Here is a 19,591-nt window from a genome sequence, read left to right as displayed (position 1 = left end):
GAGTTGAGTCACTGTGAAGAGTTCAAAGTCACCTTGTGGCATTAACCAAGTAGAGAATGTGGGGTTTTGTCTCCCCCTGCTGGAGGGAAATTGTCACAGTGGCTCAGCTTTTATCTTTATTTAATACAGCTCAAACGATGTTGCAACACAGCAGAAGATGGGCTCTTTTAATTACCCTATCACTCAGGGCAGTTTTTTGCTGTCTATTGTAGCATTTTGACTAAGTTTTTGAATATGTGCAAATAGGTCTCAAAGATGCATTTATGCTCTTGTGAAACTTACACTCACTGGCCACCTTATTAGGTACACTTGTCCAACTGCTCGTTAAGAATTTCTAATCAGCCAATCACATGGAAGCAACTCAATGCATTTAGACGTGGTAATAATCTGCTGCAGTTCAAACTGAGCATCAGAATGGAGAAGAAAGGTGATTGAAGTTACTTTGAACATGGTATGGTTGTTGGTGCCAGACGGGCTGGTCTGAGTATTTTAGAAACTAGTGAACTTGTGGGATTTCCACCCACAAGCAACACTAAAGTTTACAGAGAATGGTCCAAAAAAAAAAAAAAAAGAGGGCGAAAATATTCAGTCAGCAGCCGTTCTGTGGGTGGAAATGCCTTGTTGATGCCAGAGATCAGAGCAGAATGACCAGACTGGTTCCAGCTGATAGAAAAACAGGAACCCAAAGAAACACTGGTTACAACAGAGGTCTGCATCTCTGAACGCACAACACGTCCAATCTTGATGCAGATGGGCTACAGAAGCAGAAAACCACACCGGCTGCCACCTCTGTCAGCTAAGAACAGAGTGGTAGGGTCAGAATTAGGTGTTGACAACATGAAAGCATGGATCCATCCTTCCTTGTATCAATTGTTCAGGCTGGTGGTGATGTCATGGTGATGGGGATACTTTGGCACACTTTGGACCCCTTAGTACCAATTGCCTACCAGAGTTTTGTTGCTGAACATGTCCATCCCTTTATGACCACAGTGTAGTGTCTTCTGATGCTACTTCCTGCAGAGTAAGGCGCCATGTAAGAAAGCTGGAATCATCTTAGACTGGTTTATTGAACATGACAATGAGTTCACTGGACTCAAATGGCCTCCACAGTCACCAGATCTCAACCCAATAGAACACCTGTGTGATGTTATCAATCCCATGAATATATCTAAAGGAATAATTTAAAGAAACCTGATTCAAGTTCTCTTAAGTCTTTAATAATGAACACACAATCAGTATAAATAACAAGATAAATAATCTTTATTTCCACACCTCTATTGTTTTATAAAATTATGTGTCCACAATTAATATTGACAAGGCAACACAGAGAATCCTCTTGTTTCTTAGAATTGGAAGTCAGGCTCTGAAGACAGTTCTCTAACCAGAGAGAGGGAAGGTTTTTTTGGGTGTTGGTGGATTGGATCGCTCCGTCCTTTGTGGTCTTGATTCAACAGGGAGTGGAGGAATTTCAAGTACCATGCTGGGTTGTGTAACCTTCCAACAAGCAGAACCAGAAGGGTGGTCCAGGATTTCGAAAGCCTGGGTTCCCACAGAGCCGTTCAGCGCACAGCCACAGAACTTCATATCCCAGGATTCAACATTGCTTATTGTAAACCAGACACAGCTCAATCGCAACGCTCTCGTTTAAAGCAACTAAGCTGATCTGTGTCATTGCCACTAGTTAACATAAGCGCATCTCTTGTCTATTCTAAACATGAATTTTTTTCCCCTTTCAGTAAAAGACACAAAACCCCAGCAATTGTAAAAACCAAACTGGAAAAATGAAGGAACAACATTGTAATGTACACAAAAACACAGGAAAAACAAACAAATGGACAAAAAGAGATTCTTGAATAGCTTTTGCTCCAAAGAGAACCAACCAAAAAAAAAATATGTTGCGCATGTCTGTCTGATGTTGTGCGACTAGTTTCCAAAAACCTAAATATTAGATACTGTAGAGTAATATTACAGTAACAAAGTTCCATGCGATCAGATCCTCTGTCTGTTCAGAGTTGAGGATTCAGTAGTAAATAACACATCTATGCAGACCCATAGTGTCTGGTGATCAGAGCGCCAGCTGGTTACAGGGCTGTGGAGGACTGGGGGTGAGGTGGGGGGAGGGGGCTGGTATGAATCACAGAGAAGCCCCCTTTCTAACAGCATCAAACCTTATTTCACATCAATGCCGCTTCTGCTCCAAAACGTAAAGATCTGCTGACAAATTGTTGTCCTCAATCAGCATAAATAAGTTTTGCTTTAATGATAGAGTCGATTTCCATCTGTGTATTACCGACACTGATTCCAAACAGCACGGAAAACTGCAAACATCTGGAGAACGTGTTTATGTGTGCGAGTTTGCCTCATATTGCCCCTAAGAAAAAGAAAAAAAAAGGCACCAAGCGTCACATCATATTATAGCAGGCTGTCCAGCCACTTTGTTTCAGGAGGGACTTAACTTCACTATGATATTTCTGGGGAAACTGGATGCTTATTATGAAGTTGTGGATGAAAGTATTGCAAAATAGTAAATAAATTCTTACTTTGTCAGTACTTTTATATTGTGTTTTCTGGGCTCAGAATAAAAAATTAATCGGGAAAGAAGAAACGTATATTGATTTGAAAATCACATTAAAACTGCTCAAGATGTTTAACATTCTCAGTCGAATTTTAGATTCTGTCTTTGCACAAAAGTTGGTCTAAAGATCTCCGACTGCTATGATGTGGAAATAACCTTATCTTTTTTCTTTTTTTTAACCATCGGCATCAAATGAGCGTAAACTCAGCTGACTGAGTCCACAAATCCCCACGCTCTAACAACCCCCCCCCCCAAAGGAAACAAAAAAAAGAGAAACATTTCACGCCCTGCAGGGTCTTTCAGTCAAATATGTCATCATCTAGAATATTCGAAAGCAAAAATGCTGAAGCACAGAAAGTCAGAGGAGCTGAGGAGGCTGCACACATGAGGCAAAGAAGGTTGGACATTCATTATTTGGTTGTAGACAGAGTAATGGGGGTGGGGGCGGGGCTGGGCTCATCGAGGGTCAGCAGTAAGACATTCATTCACATCTCCAGGGTGGAGGTGCAGTGAGTTTTTTTTAAGGCATGGATATTTGATGATACATCAAATTATTATCAAGAAAAATATTAAAGCAGTGGACTCGATTAAACAATGAGGTCGTCTGCAAAAATATGCTTTGGGTTGGAAAACAAAAGCATGAATTGGCTTTATTATCCTGATCAGGATTCAGGGTCTTTGGAGTTCTGAGGGGTTTGTTTTCACGTTTTTTTGCTCAGTGTGCAAATTGGCCTCAGCTCCTCCAATTAAGAGCCGAGGGAAGCGGCCAAGCAGCATAAAGCTATTCACACCTTTGAGTCCCGGCGACGCCGGCACACCTGGCCCAAAGCTGCCTCCTCACACAGAGAGGTGAAGGAGAGATGGAAAAAGCAGAGCACCACAGGCAATAGGAGAGCAGTTCTGCGCATGTTGGTTAGTCGGTGGAAGTGACTATAAGCCAACCAGTGGAACCGATGTGGTGTCAAGCACAGCCTGGCGGTCACGCTCAGTAGTGTGGATAGCGGAAACTTGAATGAACGGTGGCTCCATGTTTGAGAACAAAGGGCTGTCGCTGTGCCCGGCTCCCCTCACCATTTACATTCTTGCAGAAGCTCTCCCATGGTTGACACTGCAGGATTCACCTCTCTCCTTCAGTCTCTCCACTGATTGAAAACCCAGCCCTCCCCACCCAGAACGATCACCGGTTCCACTGTTTTCGCCCTCCACAGTCCATTTATGCACCCCTATGTTTGCACTCCAAAAAGAGCCAATGAGCAGCAGCCTCTCTTTCTCATTCTTACACACATTCATACAAAGCCATGCTGGCAGGAACACAAATGCTCTCGTTCTTGAAAGCCCTGCTCTTCTCTAGTGGTGGTTTGTTGGTCATGCAGGGGTGGGGGTAAGAGGGCAGGGGGGAGAGAACAGTTTCTAGCTCATAAAGGGAAGAAGGTAGGCGCATGTTTCTAACTAAGGGAGTGTGTTCGGAGAGAGGTCTTAATTCAGCTGCCAACGCCTCCGGTATTTCCCCTCTTCGTTATCTGCAGCAAAAACAAAGGAATAAAAACGCATCACTTAGAATCTGAGGAGATCCATTGAAAGCTTTCAGGGTCTACTAGAGAGAAGAAGAAGCACAGAAGTTGGAGTACCTCTCACAGAAGATAAAAAGAATTTTATGCTGCATTGGAAACGCAATAGAAGAAAAAGAGCAGGGGAAAAAACTTATCAGCAGGAAGTAACAGGTTTGTAGGAAATGTTGTTAATGTTTGTAAGAAAGTTGAGCAATGACTTTCCCAATACCTTCTAGATGGTTTCTGGAGATGTATTTGAGTGCCTCATCCAGGAGGATCACCGGAAAGGAAATCTTAAGGACCACAAGCCACTGAGACCAGTGCAAAGGCGTCACTTGGAATATCAGCTGAGGAGAAAGAAAAAGGTTAATTCACTTCTCTGCTCACTAAACAGATGAAGATGTTTCTGCTAAACAGCTCAGCACCAAACTGTAAACTTCCAGACAGAAGCTCTTTTGAGACAACACTGGAGCACCATGCAGTTCATCAAATGACCATTTGGGCAGTCCCAATTCACTCCAAAGTCAAATAGTTCAATCATTTGACAAATCATGTGTTCTCATGACAACTGCGCAAAAAAGGGTTTGGTCCTTTGACAGGTGACCCTGAAATCATCACCCTCACATCTCTCGAAAAAGGATGCAAGAAAATGACAGAGAGCCCATGACCATGGATGAGTATTGGAACGAAGATCGACCGGTAGATTGAGAGCCTTGCTTTCTGGCTCAGCTCTCTCTTCAATACAACGACCAATACAACGACCGCATAACCGCTGACGCCGCACTAATCTGCCTGTCAATCTCACGATACAATCCTCCTTCACTCGTGATCAAGACCCTCAAGATACCTGATCTCCTCCTCCTGGGGCAGGAGCACTCCACCCACCCAGAGGGTAGAGACTACCAAACACAGAGCTGATATCCTGTCTATGGCAAATGTGTTTTAAGACCAGTTTGGTGAAATTGAATATTTTCCCATAACTTCCAACAGAATTTCTTCATTACTTTACCAAGAACCTTTGCTGAAACAGAAGCCTGAAGGGATTTTGTCATCAGAGGTAAATCCCAAAGATCTGCTCAGGCAGATCCATTTACATCTCACCTCTCACCTCTCATCTCACCTCTAAGAGGCATTTTTAACCCCAACCTAACCTTTTCATTTCAAACGGTATAAAAAACTTAATATTCTGTCCGTGTCACATTTAAAAACAAACATGATGCACTATATAATCAAAGTCCTGTTATTTCAATGATGCAGTAATTACTTATGTTTCATATAAATGCTCGCGCATATCTGAAGCAAATTTATATTATTGCTCCGATTATTTAGACCAAAAAATGTAATCTAAGATCTTTTTTTTTTTTTTCAATTCAGGAGGCTTCCTAACATGCTGTAAAACCTTTAAGATCTATCTGTATTTAGCTTAGTGATTAAATAGCACATAATACTACCTAATCTTGACCAAGTAAAGCATAATTAGATTGTAATTTAATTTAACTTCTAGATTAAGAATGAATGTAAACTGATTTTGAAGAAACAACGAAGGTAAAAACATTTAAAACTGATTTGGCCATTTTTTGTTCACTAGACAACAAAAGGCACAGTGTCCCTAAAATGCAGATAAACCGTAAAAATTACAGAGTTAAAAAATGTAAAATCTTTAAAAACCACACAGATTGAGCTTCTGTGGAGGACTCACCGGCAAAGGCTCAACATAGAGGATTAAGAAATGAAGAGACAGAGAGAGGACGATGGCTCCCAGCAGCCAAATATTGACCCACGGAGGCATCCTCAACAGGGATTGGTTCTCTGATAAACTGTCAAAGAAAAACGTTAGTCATTAAAACCCAGTGACAAAAAGGGACAGCAGTGACCTTCATTAAAACGTTACTTGTATCTAAAGTCTTATAGAGTAACAGCACACATCATGACATTACAAAACAATAGTTTCTCTTATTTATTTTAGAATATATTGTGATTAAGGGGTTAAATCAACAGCTTCAAAATGCACAGCTGGGAAACAGCCCCAAATCATCACACCTCCACCACCGTGCTTCAAAACTGAATGTCTCACATCAACTTTACGCCCCAATTTTGTCAATAGTGAAATAACGGTTAAATATTTCAGCTTTATTCAAGTTTGTCAGAGCTACAATTTGAGTCAATATTTTCTTGATGGAGCATTATTTTCTTTATTTTATTTCTGTATTTTTTTCATTTCCACAACAACAAAAGCAAAAGTTCTAGCACAAAATGTTTTACAAGGGAAATGAAAGGGAACAGAATGAAGAAAACCTGTTATTTGCTCCATCTACATCATCTGAATAATAAGTAAATTTAAGGGAAAAGAGGACAAAAAGATATCTATATAAATGGTGACTAACCGTTACCATCCACCCATTTTCCAAAGCCAAAGCCCAACAAGGCGGGGAACACCTTGGACAGGTGAACAGTGCGTTACAGGGCCACTTAATCACACACTTAAATTCACAATTTAGAGTAATCAATCAACCTATGAAGCATGTTTTTGGATTATGGAAGGAAGCTGAAGTGCCTGGAGAAAAGCCACGCCTGCATGTGTGGATGTAAACTACTCTAAGGCTACGTTCACACTGCAGGGCTTAATGCTCAATTCGGATTTTTTGAAAAAATCTGATTTGTTTGCTAGACCGTTCACATTTCCAAGTAAATCCGAACTTTTGTGATCTCCAGTGTGACCGTGACACGACCCAAGAGACCCGCATGTGCAGAAGCCAGAAGAATACTCAACGGTGAAAGACGTCACTTGTTGTTTGCGGAGCAAACGTTAACAATGGATGTCAACAACAGTGTTGTCAAAAGCGGAGCTCTTTTTGTAATATTAAATTTATTTTCACGAAGGAGCAGCACAATTACAATCTTCTCATTTTAAGAAGGCAATGGAGTCGGGATCGTCTGTACCCACTGTTGTGGAATGGAAATGTGCATGTGTTGGGCCCGCGCGCCCCGTGTGTGTGTGTGCAAGCACGTGCCGCGATAGAGAATGGGGGGGGGGCAGTGTGGGCGCGCATTCATGTTGTGTGTTACGGAGGAAGGATGACGGTAATAGAAGAAGGTTTCCCCCAGAATAAATGCTATGGACTCTTTATTAACCCATTCTGGAGAATCTAAGGATCAGAACAGGGAGGAGGAGGAGGATCGCATCGGGTCCCCCGCGCTTCTGAGCACGGTCGGAAAGGGGAGAAAGAAAAAAAAGTTATCGCGGGAAAGGTTCAACACCACGCTCGGCTATTTATCTGGAAATGTTTTCAAAAACCGCCCAGTTGCGATCAGAGCCCTGGAGTTTGGCCTGAAAAGAGCTGTCACCCCAAATATTAATCCAATCAGTGACCTCCCTTCTCTTCCACTGACTGATCTCAGCAGCATCGTCCACCATGGTTGATGTTTACGTTCTCGTTCCCGCCTACTTCAACGCAAAATGATGACGTTTGTTGCGTGTCGATGACGTACGGTTCGGAATCAAGTCGCCTGGCCGGTCAGACGGCGGTCGCAATTGAAAAGAACGGCTACAATTCGGAATCAGGACGGCAAACCCACGGGGCCTGGGTCGCAATTGAAAAGATCGGATCTGTGTCATTCAGACTGTCATGAAGAGATCGGAATTGGGCCGCTTAGGGGCAAAAAATTCGGAATTGGGTCGTTTCAGCCTGCAGTGTGAACGTAGCCTAAGATACCAGTCCCCTATTTGGAGTTTTTTTTTTTTTTTTTACTTTTAATTTATTTAGTCTGCAATAGTTTTAGTATTTCTTTTTAAGTTTATGACACTTGGTAATTTAATGTCACTGTTTTTATACTTGCACTCTCATGAATGCCTTTTATTTTTATGTGAAAGGATCATTTCATAATAATAATAATAATACATTCACAGAAAGAACCAGGGACTTCTTGCTGTGTGGCCAGGAGCACTACACCTCTGTGCACAACTGTAACATTATTTGCTGTTGTGATTTGATTATTTTACTTTTTAGAAAACTGATTTAAAAAGTCAGATGCGTGAAAACAATAAGGTTAATTAAAAAAATGACATAAGAACAAGATGGCGGAAGGTAGGGGCACTGTTGGGTAGCAGTCATCCACTTTAAACAGCAGTTAAATTAACAATTCTGTAACCACATTTACTATCAAAAAAATCTTTGTAAGAAAATGAATTGCTGTTTGAAACTTTATTTAAAAAATCTTTACTGTGGTCCTCATTAGGGCAAACTGCTGTCAATGACTCAGCATGTACATGCAAGCCTAACAGTTACTTCCGTTAAAGTTGAAGTCGACTGACCTGTTGAGTGAGTTGAACATTTCAATCGTGACCAGCACGGAGAGCGCCATGGTGGTCGGGTAGTGGGATTCAAACACCTCACAGTCGATGCCCTGGAACATGGGGTTGTGCTCGGTGCACTGCATGAAGTGTCGCTGTAAAGAGAGACGGGTGAGAGTTATCGACTGTTCCTCCATCACATCAGACAGGCAAACAGCTGCAGAGTCTTGGTGTCGCCCCAGACTTCTGAGCAATCCATCAACCTGACTCAAACCGTCTTCCCACCGCCTCTCATTGCTGGAACAATCACACTTTGTTGTGGTTTGCAGTAAACAAAGAATGGAAATGCTTCAACATCCTTGGAGAACTGTCTTAGAGTGCAGTGAACAATGCTGAAGGACAGAGAAGAACGCTCTGCTGCTCACCAGTTGAGTGAAAGTCACTTGTGGACCCTCTTCGTCAAACAGGAACCACCAAACTGCAGCGCTCACTGTTCCAAGTCCCACATATCCTGCAAAGGAAAAGCAAGATGCATTAGTGAAGCATCTCCATCAAAAGAAGGCCACCTACAACCTACATTAGGAAGAAGTGCACAAAAACCTTTTGACAATAGATTAAAAACTGATTGGAGTGGGTCTTTAAGACTTACACTAACTTGTGACCATTACAGGTATCTGACATTTCAGATGAGCAATTGTGTGAGATATGTAGGAGGTGAAGCAAGAACAAATTTCACCCGAATTTGTGCTTGAACGTTTTTAATTTAACACCAATTTTTAAGTAGTAGCTCACATTATTTCTTGGGGTTTTGTTTAGTTCTAAAGCAAACATTCATGTTAACACCAGCTGTTAGTGGAGGACTCTGAGACAGTCTGGTAATGCTGGGAAAACCCAGTCTCTTCTGTCCCAACACTCCTCTGCTTCTTCTCCGAAATCTTTCTGCTCCTCGTTCTTCCTCCGCTCTTCTGTGTGTTGGCAACTGGCTGTTAGCGGGCAGTTACTGACATTTATTTCTAACATTATTTCTAACAAAGCATTAAGTGATTCAGGAAAACACTCTTTTTGTTAATGCTTGATAATAAAAACTCAACTTTAAGAAGAAATTAAATGGAATACTCTGTCTTTATCCCTTTTAACACATTATTTTTCTCCCAAAATACAGTGTAAACTGACTGTGGATCCAATCTCATCTCAGAATAAGTGTTACCTCCAATAGTAAGGTATCTGAAGAAGAGCCAGCCAGAGATAAGAGGCTCCTTTGGGTTGCGCGGCGGCTTGTCCATGATGTCCAGGTCTGGAGGGTTGAAACCTAAGGCGGTGGCAGGAAGACCATCTGTCACCAGGTTAACCCACAGAAGCTGAACTGGGATCAAAGCCTCAGGAAGACCCAAGATGGCCGTCAGAAAGATGCTGTTGCCAAACAATGTAGAGTCAGTGGAAAACAGGAAATAGGTGAAAAGGATGATGGGAAGGTGGGAATGTCTCACCAGACAACTTCCCCCACGTTGGAGGAGATAAGATATCTGATGAACTGCTTCATGTTGTTGTAGATGGCTCGGCCCTCCTCCACCGCCGCCACAATGGTGGAGAAGTTATCGTCAGATAGAACCATCTCAGATGCCGACTTGGCCACAGCTGTACCAGAACCCATGGCAATGCCGATCTCTGCTTTCTTCAGGGCCGGAGCATCGTTCACTCCATCTCCTGTCTGGAATATTGGAACATTTAGAGCGACATGTCAATGATAAACTGCATTTCTACTATTCTGTGAGACATCTGTATAAGAAAGTATTTAGAAAGAATAAAGAGGCATTTTTAGAGAAGAGAAAACACTTAAAGACCCACTCCAATCATCTTTTGATCAATTTTAACAGCGTTCTCAGTTAGCTTTTAATTATGATTATATCATTTTTAGCCAAAATCAAAAAACCTGGGTTGTTTTCTAGAACATAGTTCCAGAAGTTCACCTCCGAGTTGTGAGCGAGGCTGTTGCCGCCCCTCTTCCCCTCCCTATTGCTGAGAGCTCTCTTGCAGCATTTTCTGTCACAAATGAGCAATTTTATTTTTATAACAAATTTTTTTGTCTGCTCCTGAATCACAAGGATTTGAATAAAGAAATGAGAAATTAAATTTTTAGCTCAACTTTTTTTTTCTTTTACACATATATCATGAGAAAAATTCCACGAGAACATGTTAAAAACAAAGAAAACACCAATTTCATTGGAGTGAGTCTCTAAATATAAAGAAAAAAGATCCAACCATTTGTTCCAGTGATTTGCATTAGGATGAATACTGTCCATTTTACAGGAGAGTTTTATAACGAAGTTGTGATGCTCGAACTTTTGTCACATTATGAGAAATCTGTGTTGTCTGGGGTCGGAACAAGATAAGGCTTAAGCCACAAAAATGTGTGATCTTTATTTGCTGCTCTGGACCAGTGGAGTAAGTCTGACAGGCAAACGGGGATACTCATGTCTCCGTCTGTCCCGCCGCGCTCTCAGATCAACCTCCCTTTTTAGACGCGTGTCGGATCGGAAGCGGCAGAGCAGTCCGGAGATGACAGGTCTTGATAGCAGTGTCAGAGAGAGCAGGCTCCAAGAGATCCTGGACATGTCATGCTTCGCCAGCCTTTTCTCTTCTCACCTAGCCTTGAAATATTGTCACGACGAACGGATGCAGAAAGGGAAAACTGCTGCTCCAACATGAATGTTTGTGTTGAGATCTATAGAACTTCTGCCTGGATATACTAGAAAGCTCTAAGCAGGTTTGAGGATGCGCTGTAATCCTCACCATGGCAGTAATCTCATCAAAAGACTGCAGATATCCGACGATCTTGGACTTGTGAGCGGGCTCCACACGAGCGAAGCATCGCGCCCTTTTGACAGCTTCTCTCTGCTCCTCAGTAGTCAGATCGTCAAACTCGCGGCCGGTGTAGGCCTTGCCTGCCACATCCTCGTCCTCCCCAAAGATGCCAATTCTTCTGCAGATGGCCACAGCTGTGCTTTTGTTGTCTCCTGTGATCATGATGACTCTGATTCCGGCCTCACTGCATAACTTCACTGAACCGATCACCTCCTTCCTGGGGGGGTCCAGCATTCCAACACAGCCAACAAACGTGAGCCCCATCTGAAAGGAGGACCAAAAAGGAGGCTTTTCACAGGATCTAAACAGAGTTTAGTGACATAATCTTTCTGAGTTTCTGCTTAACTCTAACAGTCTTATGACAAGAGGACAACCAAACTGTCACTTGTCAACAGTGACACAATGAAAAAGCCAAATTTATTTCTTACATTTTGTCATAAATAGAATTAGAGTTTAAATGGTGTATTCCCCTTGGTAAATTCTTAGAGTGAATCAGTGACTTCTCATATATCTGTCTTATTCTCAGGTTGTTTCGTAAATGTATGTGTTATTCAGCAGCTGATCATAAAATATGAAAAGCTGCTGAACTAAATTGCAAGTGTAAAGAAAGCCCTTTGAGCTGCAATTGTTTTACAATGTTTTAGTGAATTCTCAGTCTATTTGTGTGAATTTAAGCATCTGTCTCTCAGGAGTTTAAAACATGCTTGAAAAATTGGAAAAAATATCTCGACAAATGGTGTTCACACTGGACAAGCAGGGAGGGGCTTTTTCATTTTTTCTTTTCCTACTGTTACCTAGTATATTTCTACCACCAACAGCTGGAAGACGCTGGGTGTGAAATGTTGAAGTGGTGCAAATCTCGTGAATCTTGCTTCAGACTTTTTCTTTCACAGCTCTATTCCGGATATCTGAAAGACTTGAAGTCTTTCAGATATCCGGAATTATTTTTTCTCCTCCATGATCAATTTTAATAGTCGCCACTTCAGTGAATTAAAAGAGACGCCATCCACACGTCACTACCAAATCCAAGTCCCTGATAGTTCAAAGTTCAGCTGGTTTCACTTTCAGCACGTCTAATGGGCTTTTGTACGTAGAGCACAAAAGAGGTCTTAAAAATGTGCCTAGCTACGCATGAACGTGAGAGTTTTGTATGCAGAAACCGTTAATAGGTGCTTATGCACGTTTACAGGCTTTTCACTGGAAGTGGTCGCTTGAATGTGCGTTGCAGAGGGCGGTGTGAACGTAGCTTTACACTTTGGAAATCAGCGACTGTTGCACAACACTAATTTCTCTAATTTCTACCTTTTATTTTTTTAATTTTGTTGCTGTTACAGCCTAGTGGAAAAGTTAAAAAAAGGGGGGAAAATTGAATGAAAATGGGTTAAATGTTTTTCATCATCTGACATAATTATAGTGTGAGGTTCATGAAAAGACAGCATTAAAATAGAGTGATGTCTATGGCAGTATTAAATATACACAAGAAGTTTGGGGATAAGAAAGATTTGTGCCTTTAACCCTGAAGCCAAAATCAGGTTTTTTCTTTTTCTTTCATGCAAAAAGAACTGATTCATAAAAATTGTCCCTCTGATGTATAGAAAACGTGCTAAATGTGCGTCCGTTTCAACATTTGAATATGGGATGTTATGACAGCACTTTACCTCGTACTGTGCAAATTTGGTGGAGTTCTCCAGGTCCATGTCCTCTTTGCGAGGTGGGCTGTCATGAGTGGCAAGGGCGAGGCAGCGCAGGGTGTCCCTGCCTGTCCCCCACTCTCTGATTTTACACAGCAGCTGCTCACGCACAGTTGGAGTTAGGGCCACCTTTCCTGTTCCCACGCGGATGTACTGACACCTCTCCATCACACTTTCTGGAGCTCCCTAACAACATAAAATACAATAGACAACATTATGACAGCCACTCTGAAGCCGAGTGTTTGTGCATGATGATCCTTTCACATAAATAACCACAGGACACCATAAGGACATTTCTGAGTTACTGTCTTTACAGAAGTTCCCTTTTGACTCTTGAGGCGACCCTGAAGGACGCCATGAAAATGGAACAAACGATTATTGTCGCGTGTGTGGCAGGTGTATCGATTAGTGTTTGTAGGTTACACGCATTGATGCCATCTATGATGGTGCCATACGGTGTGTGGAGGTGACAATTAAGTGTCAGTAGGACGCCAGAAGTGGAACCAGTTATTAAAATAATTTTGTGGGACGAGCACCAAATTTGGCATGGATGTACTTTAGAATCTCCCATTTCAGAAAAAACACATTTGTTATATCTAAATCCAAGATTTATTTATATATATAACTATATAGAAAATATAACGTATATATAATTTATATAGTATACTGTGGGCTTCCCTCAACTTAAAACAGCCCATTTTGCTGAGACAGGGACAAATCGAAATCAAATCTTTTTGTAACAACTGAGCGTGCCCCGTACCGGTTTGCCTGATATTTATGCTGCAGACAGCCCATATCAGTTCTGAATACGTGTTTACATCCTAACAAAGTGCTGCAACATTAATTATAGGCTTCATGTTTAATGACTCTTAAAAAAACAAAAATGATTTAGCCTTTAGATACTTTTGCTTAAACAACACAAAGTAATCTGAGCAACCTTGGCTTTGTGGCCGTTTAACTTCATTGAAGGGCCTTAACCCTTGTGCTATCATTAACGTGCCTTGGGAGTGGGGTCATCTGGACCCCACAAGATAGCACAAGGGTTAAAAAACGCCATAGAAAATGTCGGGCGATTCATTTCTGACCCCCTGGTCCAATTTTTCATTTTGGAGTTGGATTTTTCATTGTGGGCTGCACGGTGGCGCGGTGGTTAGCGCTCTTGCCTCACAGGTTCAAGGCCCGGCCGGGGGACCTGAATCAGAACATCAATGGGGGACCTTTCTGTGTAGACTTTGCATGTTCTCCACGTGCATGAGTGAGTTTTCTCCGGGGACTCCGGCTTCCTCCCACCGTCCAAAAACTTGCCCCATAGGTTCATTGGTTACTCTAAATTGTTCCTAGGTGTGAATGTGATCGTGGCCCTGTGACAGTCTAGTGACCTGTCCAGAGTGTCCTCTGCCTTGAGTGACCAAGATAGACTCTGGCAGCCCCGTACCCCGAAATGGAACAAACGGATTAGAAGATGAATGAATGAATATTGGAGATGGTAGACAACTGCAGGTTTAAAAAAAACAAAGAAAAAAAACAGATTGTTCTGCAAAGTGCTCAAGATGTCAGAATTGAACTGAAAATCGATGGCTTCAAGCACTAAGTTACATTTGTTATAATGTCATTTCTTTGAATCAAAGCTTAATTGGTAGGGTTGTTGGTAAACACAGGGAAGATGATAATTGACTCATACTTTTACAAACATCTTGCTCTGGGAGCCTGGCTTGACAGGCGTGCAGTACACAGACATGGACTTTCGGTCCCGGGAAAACTCCAGAGTGAACTCCTTCTTCATCAACTGCCCGATCACCTAAGAATTTAAAGGAAAAAAAATAAATAGAAATGTCAGAGGACGTAGAAATAGTCATGCATGAGAATAATCAGAATTGAAACTGACAAACCAGTGACACACAAAAATGAGGATGATGTGGAAGCAGAACAAAAAAATTTCATGTTCAACTTAAATGACAAACATTACATCGTTTTCCCCACCAGCAGAGGGCACTCTTGGTCTGATTCTACAGGAATACCGACACACCAAAAGCTGACTGGTTAATGCAGAAAGCGTCCCACCAATATCCTGAAGATGTCTGAGAGGACTCTTCCCCTCCACTGAGCAAAGAGATGCGGGAGGCTCATCTTACCAGGATGTGCACCATGTTTCACCTCATATTGGTTGACAGCAGGAAGATGGGTACGAATCTTACTTTCCTCTATTAGCTGATAAAGATAGGTGTATTTTAAGGTGGGATCTTAAAGGTCAAACACATTCATACTTTAACTGCAGATTTAAGTCATTAGAACTAAAAAAATGAAGTCAAACATGATCTGACTTGTAGTGGATTGTTATAAAGTGACTTAAACTCAGAGTGAAGCAGCTGTTTTTGCAGCTTCTCGCTGCTAAATATTTGTAAGGGAGTCGTTTAAAAGTCAAGAACAAACTATCACCGAATCACACCCCGAAGTTAAACAAGCCTGCCAATATTGACACTAAAAAGTTTTCTGACAACACGGACGTGCTGGCCTCCTGTTGGTCCCTATGCATTAAAGACCCACTCTGATGAAAAAACAATGTTTTTGGGTGTTTTTAACATGCGTTTGTGGCAATTTTCTGATGATGGAGGACATATATATAAATAAAATGTATCTTAAAATTGCATTTATGTGCATTTCTTTAGTCAAATTTTTGTGAATCAGTAGCAGATGAAAAATGCAGTTTGAAAAAAGATTGTATTTGTAAAGTAGATAATAAACTGGGTGGCCCTCTTCTCCCTGCTCCGCTCCATTCTGATGCATCCACTTGCAGACAAATAGATCCTTGAACGTCTTTGTTTTCGTCATCTCAGCTGGAATCTGGATCTAAACTGAACGGCTGAATAGCTCCAATATTGCACGACATTTTACTGCACTGGTATTGTTTGGATGTAGGTGTGAGGGGCTGTAGGCTTGCAGGTGAGCATGTAAACAGATAGCTGAAGGGGGCACGGTTGCTCTGCACCAACAGTCTCGCCCCCAACTCAGAGGTCAACTCCCGCAGCTGTGCAGAATATATGTTCCAAAAAACAACACAGATTTTTTTTTTTCTTTGGCTAAAATGGAATAATCATGAGTAAAAGGGAATATTTTTAAAATAGATCAAAAGATGATCAGAGTGGGTCTTTAAAAAATATGCAAAAAAAAATATTTTGACGGTCTTCACTTTTAATATAGTGTATATCAAAGATGGCATTTCCTTATCTTTAGTTCCAATTTTGAAAGACTAAAAATATTTTCCAAACCTCTAAGTCAGAGGTGGGCACTGAGGGCCGCAGTCCTGCATGTTTTCCAGCATACCCTGCTCTGGCATGTTCTGATTGGCTGGACACACCTGAACCAGGTAATCAGCCATGAGTAGGGCAAGACTATCTGGAAATCATGCAGACACACCGGCCCTCGAGGCCTGGAATTGCCCACCCCTGCTCTAAGTGATGGGGGGGAAAAAAGAGATACATAGATTGAGATCCCCAATTGAATTTTGAGTTCTTGCTGTCATCATGTATCATCCTAAATATGCAAATGTTGAGCAGACCTATGTTAATGATATAATCAAATGTGACCAGTCTTTGGTTGTGCTATTGCAGGCCGTTTGCTTGTCTGTGTATTTACCGAGTTGCAGGCGCTGGCACGTTCCACCTTAGAGAGTCCAGACAGGTCTGTCTTGAAGACGTTCATCTTTTCCACCAAGGTGGTGAGAGCCGTCTCTGTCGCCTCGCCCACTTTTTCATAAACCTTTTTGGCCTGAAAAAGCACAGAGGAATTGAAAGATGTCACAGAATGCTTTGGAGAAGCTATCAATTATTAAAACGTGATTAACATGTATAAAAGAACAAAAGTCAGACCCATACAGAGTGGCCGTCTGGTATGCCGCTGCTAAATGTGATTAAAACTGGTTCAAGTAGGAGAAGAATGACTCCTAAGCAAATATTCTGTGAGGTGTTCTTCTTGTCCTTCAGCTTTATTGCCCCCATAAAATATGTCAGACATGCAAAAGTGTTGCACCTTTGTCAGCTGCGATATAGAGTGCTTGAGACGAGGCAGTAATGGTATACCACACATCATTTGGTTGTGTGACCAGCCACAGACGGCCGTAAATCACCCTGTCCCCCTCCAGCACGCTCTCTGCTCCTCTAAAAGCCAGGCTCTTTAGTCAAAGTAAAGCAGACTGGTGGCGAAAAAAGAAAACGGCCTATCACAAAGACAGTCTTAAAGGGGGAACTCGGAAACCATAGAGTGTTTCATCTCGAGCATCTCTGCTCAGCGTGGTTACCATGATAACATGGTGATGACAACGAGGTGAGGAAGCAATCCAAACTGAAGAAGGCATCAGAATAGAAGCTCCCCCCCCCCAGAATCCTGCTTTGTATGTCTTATGCATAAATCTTTGCCTGGCAACTAAAAACAAGTGAGAGTGTGTGAGGACTACCTCATTGTAATCCAGGGAGGAGTCGTTGCACATCGAGCACACTGTGGCCAACTCCAGAAGCCCATCGTAGTCTCCACACTGGATGGGTTTATCGTCTTTAAGTCTGGAAAACAGACAAACACAGCAGTGAAACACCATGGGGAACACTTCAGACTCCCACAGGCACACGCTAGAATCTCTACTTTACAACACTTCCTGAGTAGACTGGAGAAACTGTGGTTGCTTGATAGTAAACTGCGCGTAAGAGCGTGTGCGCACATGTTTGAGACAAGCGGTGCATGACAAGCATGCATCTCAACCCTGCAGCAAGTGCAACCGTTGCTAGCAAGGCTCCCACACAGTAACCCACACACTGCTGTTATGAAATGAGCGGTCCGTGCAGAGTCCCAACGCTGTGCCAACTAAGCAGCAAAACAAACAACATGCAAACACAATGGACTGCTGCTGAAAGTGCTCTCTTCTAATGGGTGGCCACCTACATCCATACATTTTACAGAGACACAACATAATAACGAGCCAACCAAAAAGCAGTATGCTAACGTTCTCTTTTTCTATGTGAAGCAACAAATCTGCGACACTCACATTTGACCCTCTGGTGCATATGTGGAGCCCGTTATGGAGAACTCGTGCAGAGTGCCGCTTGAATTGTCCACCTTGTCTGCAATAAACATCTGGAGGGAAGAAAGAACAAAGGGAGCAGATGAGTTCACTAATGAAGGAGAAGGTGCAGCAGCTGCACCACACAATAAAAAGGTTTAGGGGGGAGTCAGATGACAAAATGTGCACACCTCAGTTCATGTCTGGACTAAAGCCAGTGAAATACAGGCCTGCTCCTTTCAGTGATTGAGCAACAGGTAAGCGGCCCCATTAGAGTCTGTTCTGAAGCAGATCCAAACGAAACACTGTTGTGTTGATATGGAATATATTGTAGGGATGTAAAGGATACAGATATGCATCAAAAAAATTGATCAAGCCCTTTGATTAACAGCAGTATGGGTTGTGAACCACAGATAAGTACAAGATTATGTTGGTAAAAAGTCGATCGAGAAGTAAATCCATCGGCTTCTGTCAAATTTCGTCTGTTTCTCTTCCTGTTGAGCCTACAGTCTTTGCCTTTTTGTGTACATGTGATACAAACAAAGAGACATCCAATCACAAGCTTGCTTCTACCAAGTCTGGTCAATTCCAATTGGCTGAAGGTGAATCACAGTGAGGGGCGTGTGTTGATTCACTAAACATATAACACCTTTTAATTAACCACAAAACAGTCTAAGAGACCCAAAATTCAGGTTTTTATGTTTGAAGCTGTCATGTCAGAACACTTTGTTTTTGTTGATTAAAACAAGAAGTGGAAGTTAAAAAAAAAGAGAGAGTTTCTTTGTTAAAAGATATTTTAGTTTTAAATACCAAACCAACAATAAATATCTACATCGTTTCCAGTTAGGTGAAAGAATTACTGTTAGAAGGCTAATAAAAAAAATCACATTTATGTGATCAATTTCAGTGTAATTTCATATTTTAGACTATAACTCCTCTTCAATGATCAACAATAACAAACGACTGATCCAGAGATTAGTAAAGATTTTTCTATGAGCAAATGCAAAAATCTCATTCTCAGTCCTCCTCTTTTAACTAACAGTTTTTTCATTATTTGGCAATGACTGGAACCTTGAACAGCAGCCAAATTGAAGAGTGAAACAACGTTCTGTCAATAAAAACTAAAAAAGACATTTTTCAAGAAGAGTCTACAAAGAAATCTAATGATTTACTGTAGTGCAGAGGGTCATTTCTAAGAAACCCAAACACGTCGGGCAGAAATATTTATAACCTACACATAGTAAATCAATAAATGATTTTTAAAAAGTGCTGTTTTCTAATAAATAGCCAACCAGTAGATTGGTTTTTAGGGACCTATACCATGCAAAAATCAACTTTTTTGAGCTTTTAAGTGTATTATAATGTTAATTCCTCACTATAAACAACCCCAAAGAGCTATTTTAAACCATTCATGCATTTCTCTAAATATCTGCATTCTGAGCACCAGCCCCTCTCAACCCACGAAAATAAACGGCTTCTCACATAGACATAGACAGGTGAGAACAGCCCCTTCCACGAAGAATCTACGCTGCAATGAGGTTGTCCTACGCTGGCAGCCACACCTCTGTCATCACC

At 41.7% G+C, this 19,591-nt stretch overlaps 1 protein-coding gene across 2 annotated transcripts in view; it reads right to left on the bottom strand.

Annotated features, from left to right (window-relative positions):
- Positions 1-1,195: 1,195 nt before the first annotated feature.
- Positions 1,196-19,591, bottom strand: part of atp2a3 (ATPase sarcoplasmic/endoplasmic reticulum Ca2+ transporting 3) — a 46,354-nt gene continuing 27,958 nt past the window's right edge. Inside the window, exons 9-22 of one of the 2 annotated variants that reach the window (XM_011483751.3) lie at positions 18,002-18,090; positions 17,420-17,522; positions 16,603-16,734; positions 14,651-14,767; positions 12,937-13,155; positions 11,207-11,542; positions 9,904-10,124; positions 9,624-9,826; positions 8,842-8,927; positions 8,438-8,571; positions 5,825-5,942; positions 4,355-4,472; positions 4,204-4,232; positions 1,196-4,095 (exon numbers count right to left, since the gene is read on the bottom strand). In XM_011483751.3, the coding sequence (XP_011482053.1) occupies positions 4,228-4,232; positions 4,355-4,472; positions 5,825-5,942; positions 8,438-8,571; positions 8,842-8,927; positions 9,624-9,826; positions 9,904-10,124; positions 11,207-11,542; positions 12,937-13,155; positions 14,651-14,767; positions 16,603-16,734; positions 17,420-17,522; positions 18,002-18,090 (1,881 nt within the window). In that variant the 3' untranslated portion in view covers positions 1,196-4,095; positions 4,204-4,227. The remainder of the gene's footprint in view (positions 4,096-4,203; positions 4,233-4,354; positions 4,473-5,824; positions 5,943-8,437; positions 8,572-8,841; positions 8,928-9,623; positions 9,827-9,903; positions 10,125-11,206; positions 11,543-12,936; positions 13,156-14,650; positions 14,768-16,602; positions 16,735-17,419; positions 17,523-18,001; positions 18,091-19,591) is intronic. The other variant, XM_004076706.4, reaches the window with a different exon arrangement.

This window comes from Oryzias latipes, chromosome 14 (assembly GCF_002234675.1).
Source record: "Oryzias latipes chromosome 14, ASM223467v1".
NCBI classification, from domain to species: Eukaryota; Metazoa; Chordata; class Actinopteri; order Beloniformes; family Adrianichthyidae; genus Oryzias; species Oryzias latipes.
The sequence above is the reverse complement of the archived record's forward strand: the minus strand, read 5'-3'. Positions and strand labels throughout refer to the sequence as shown.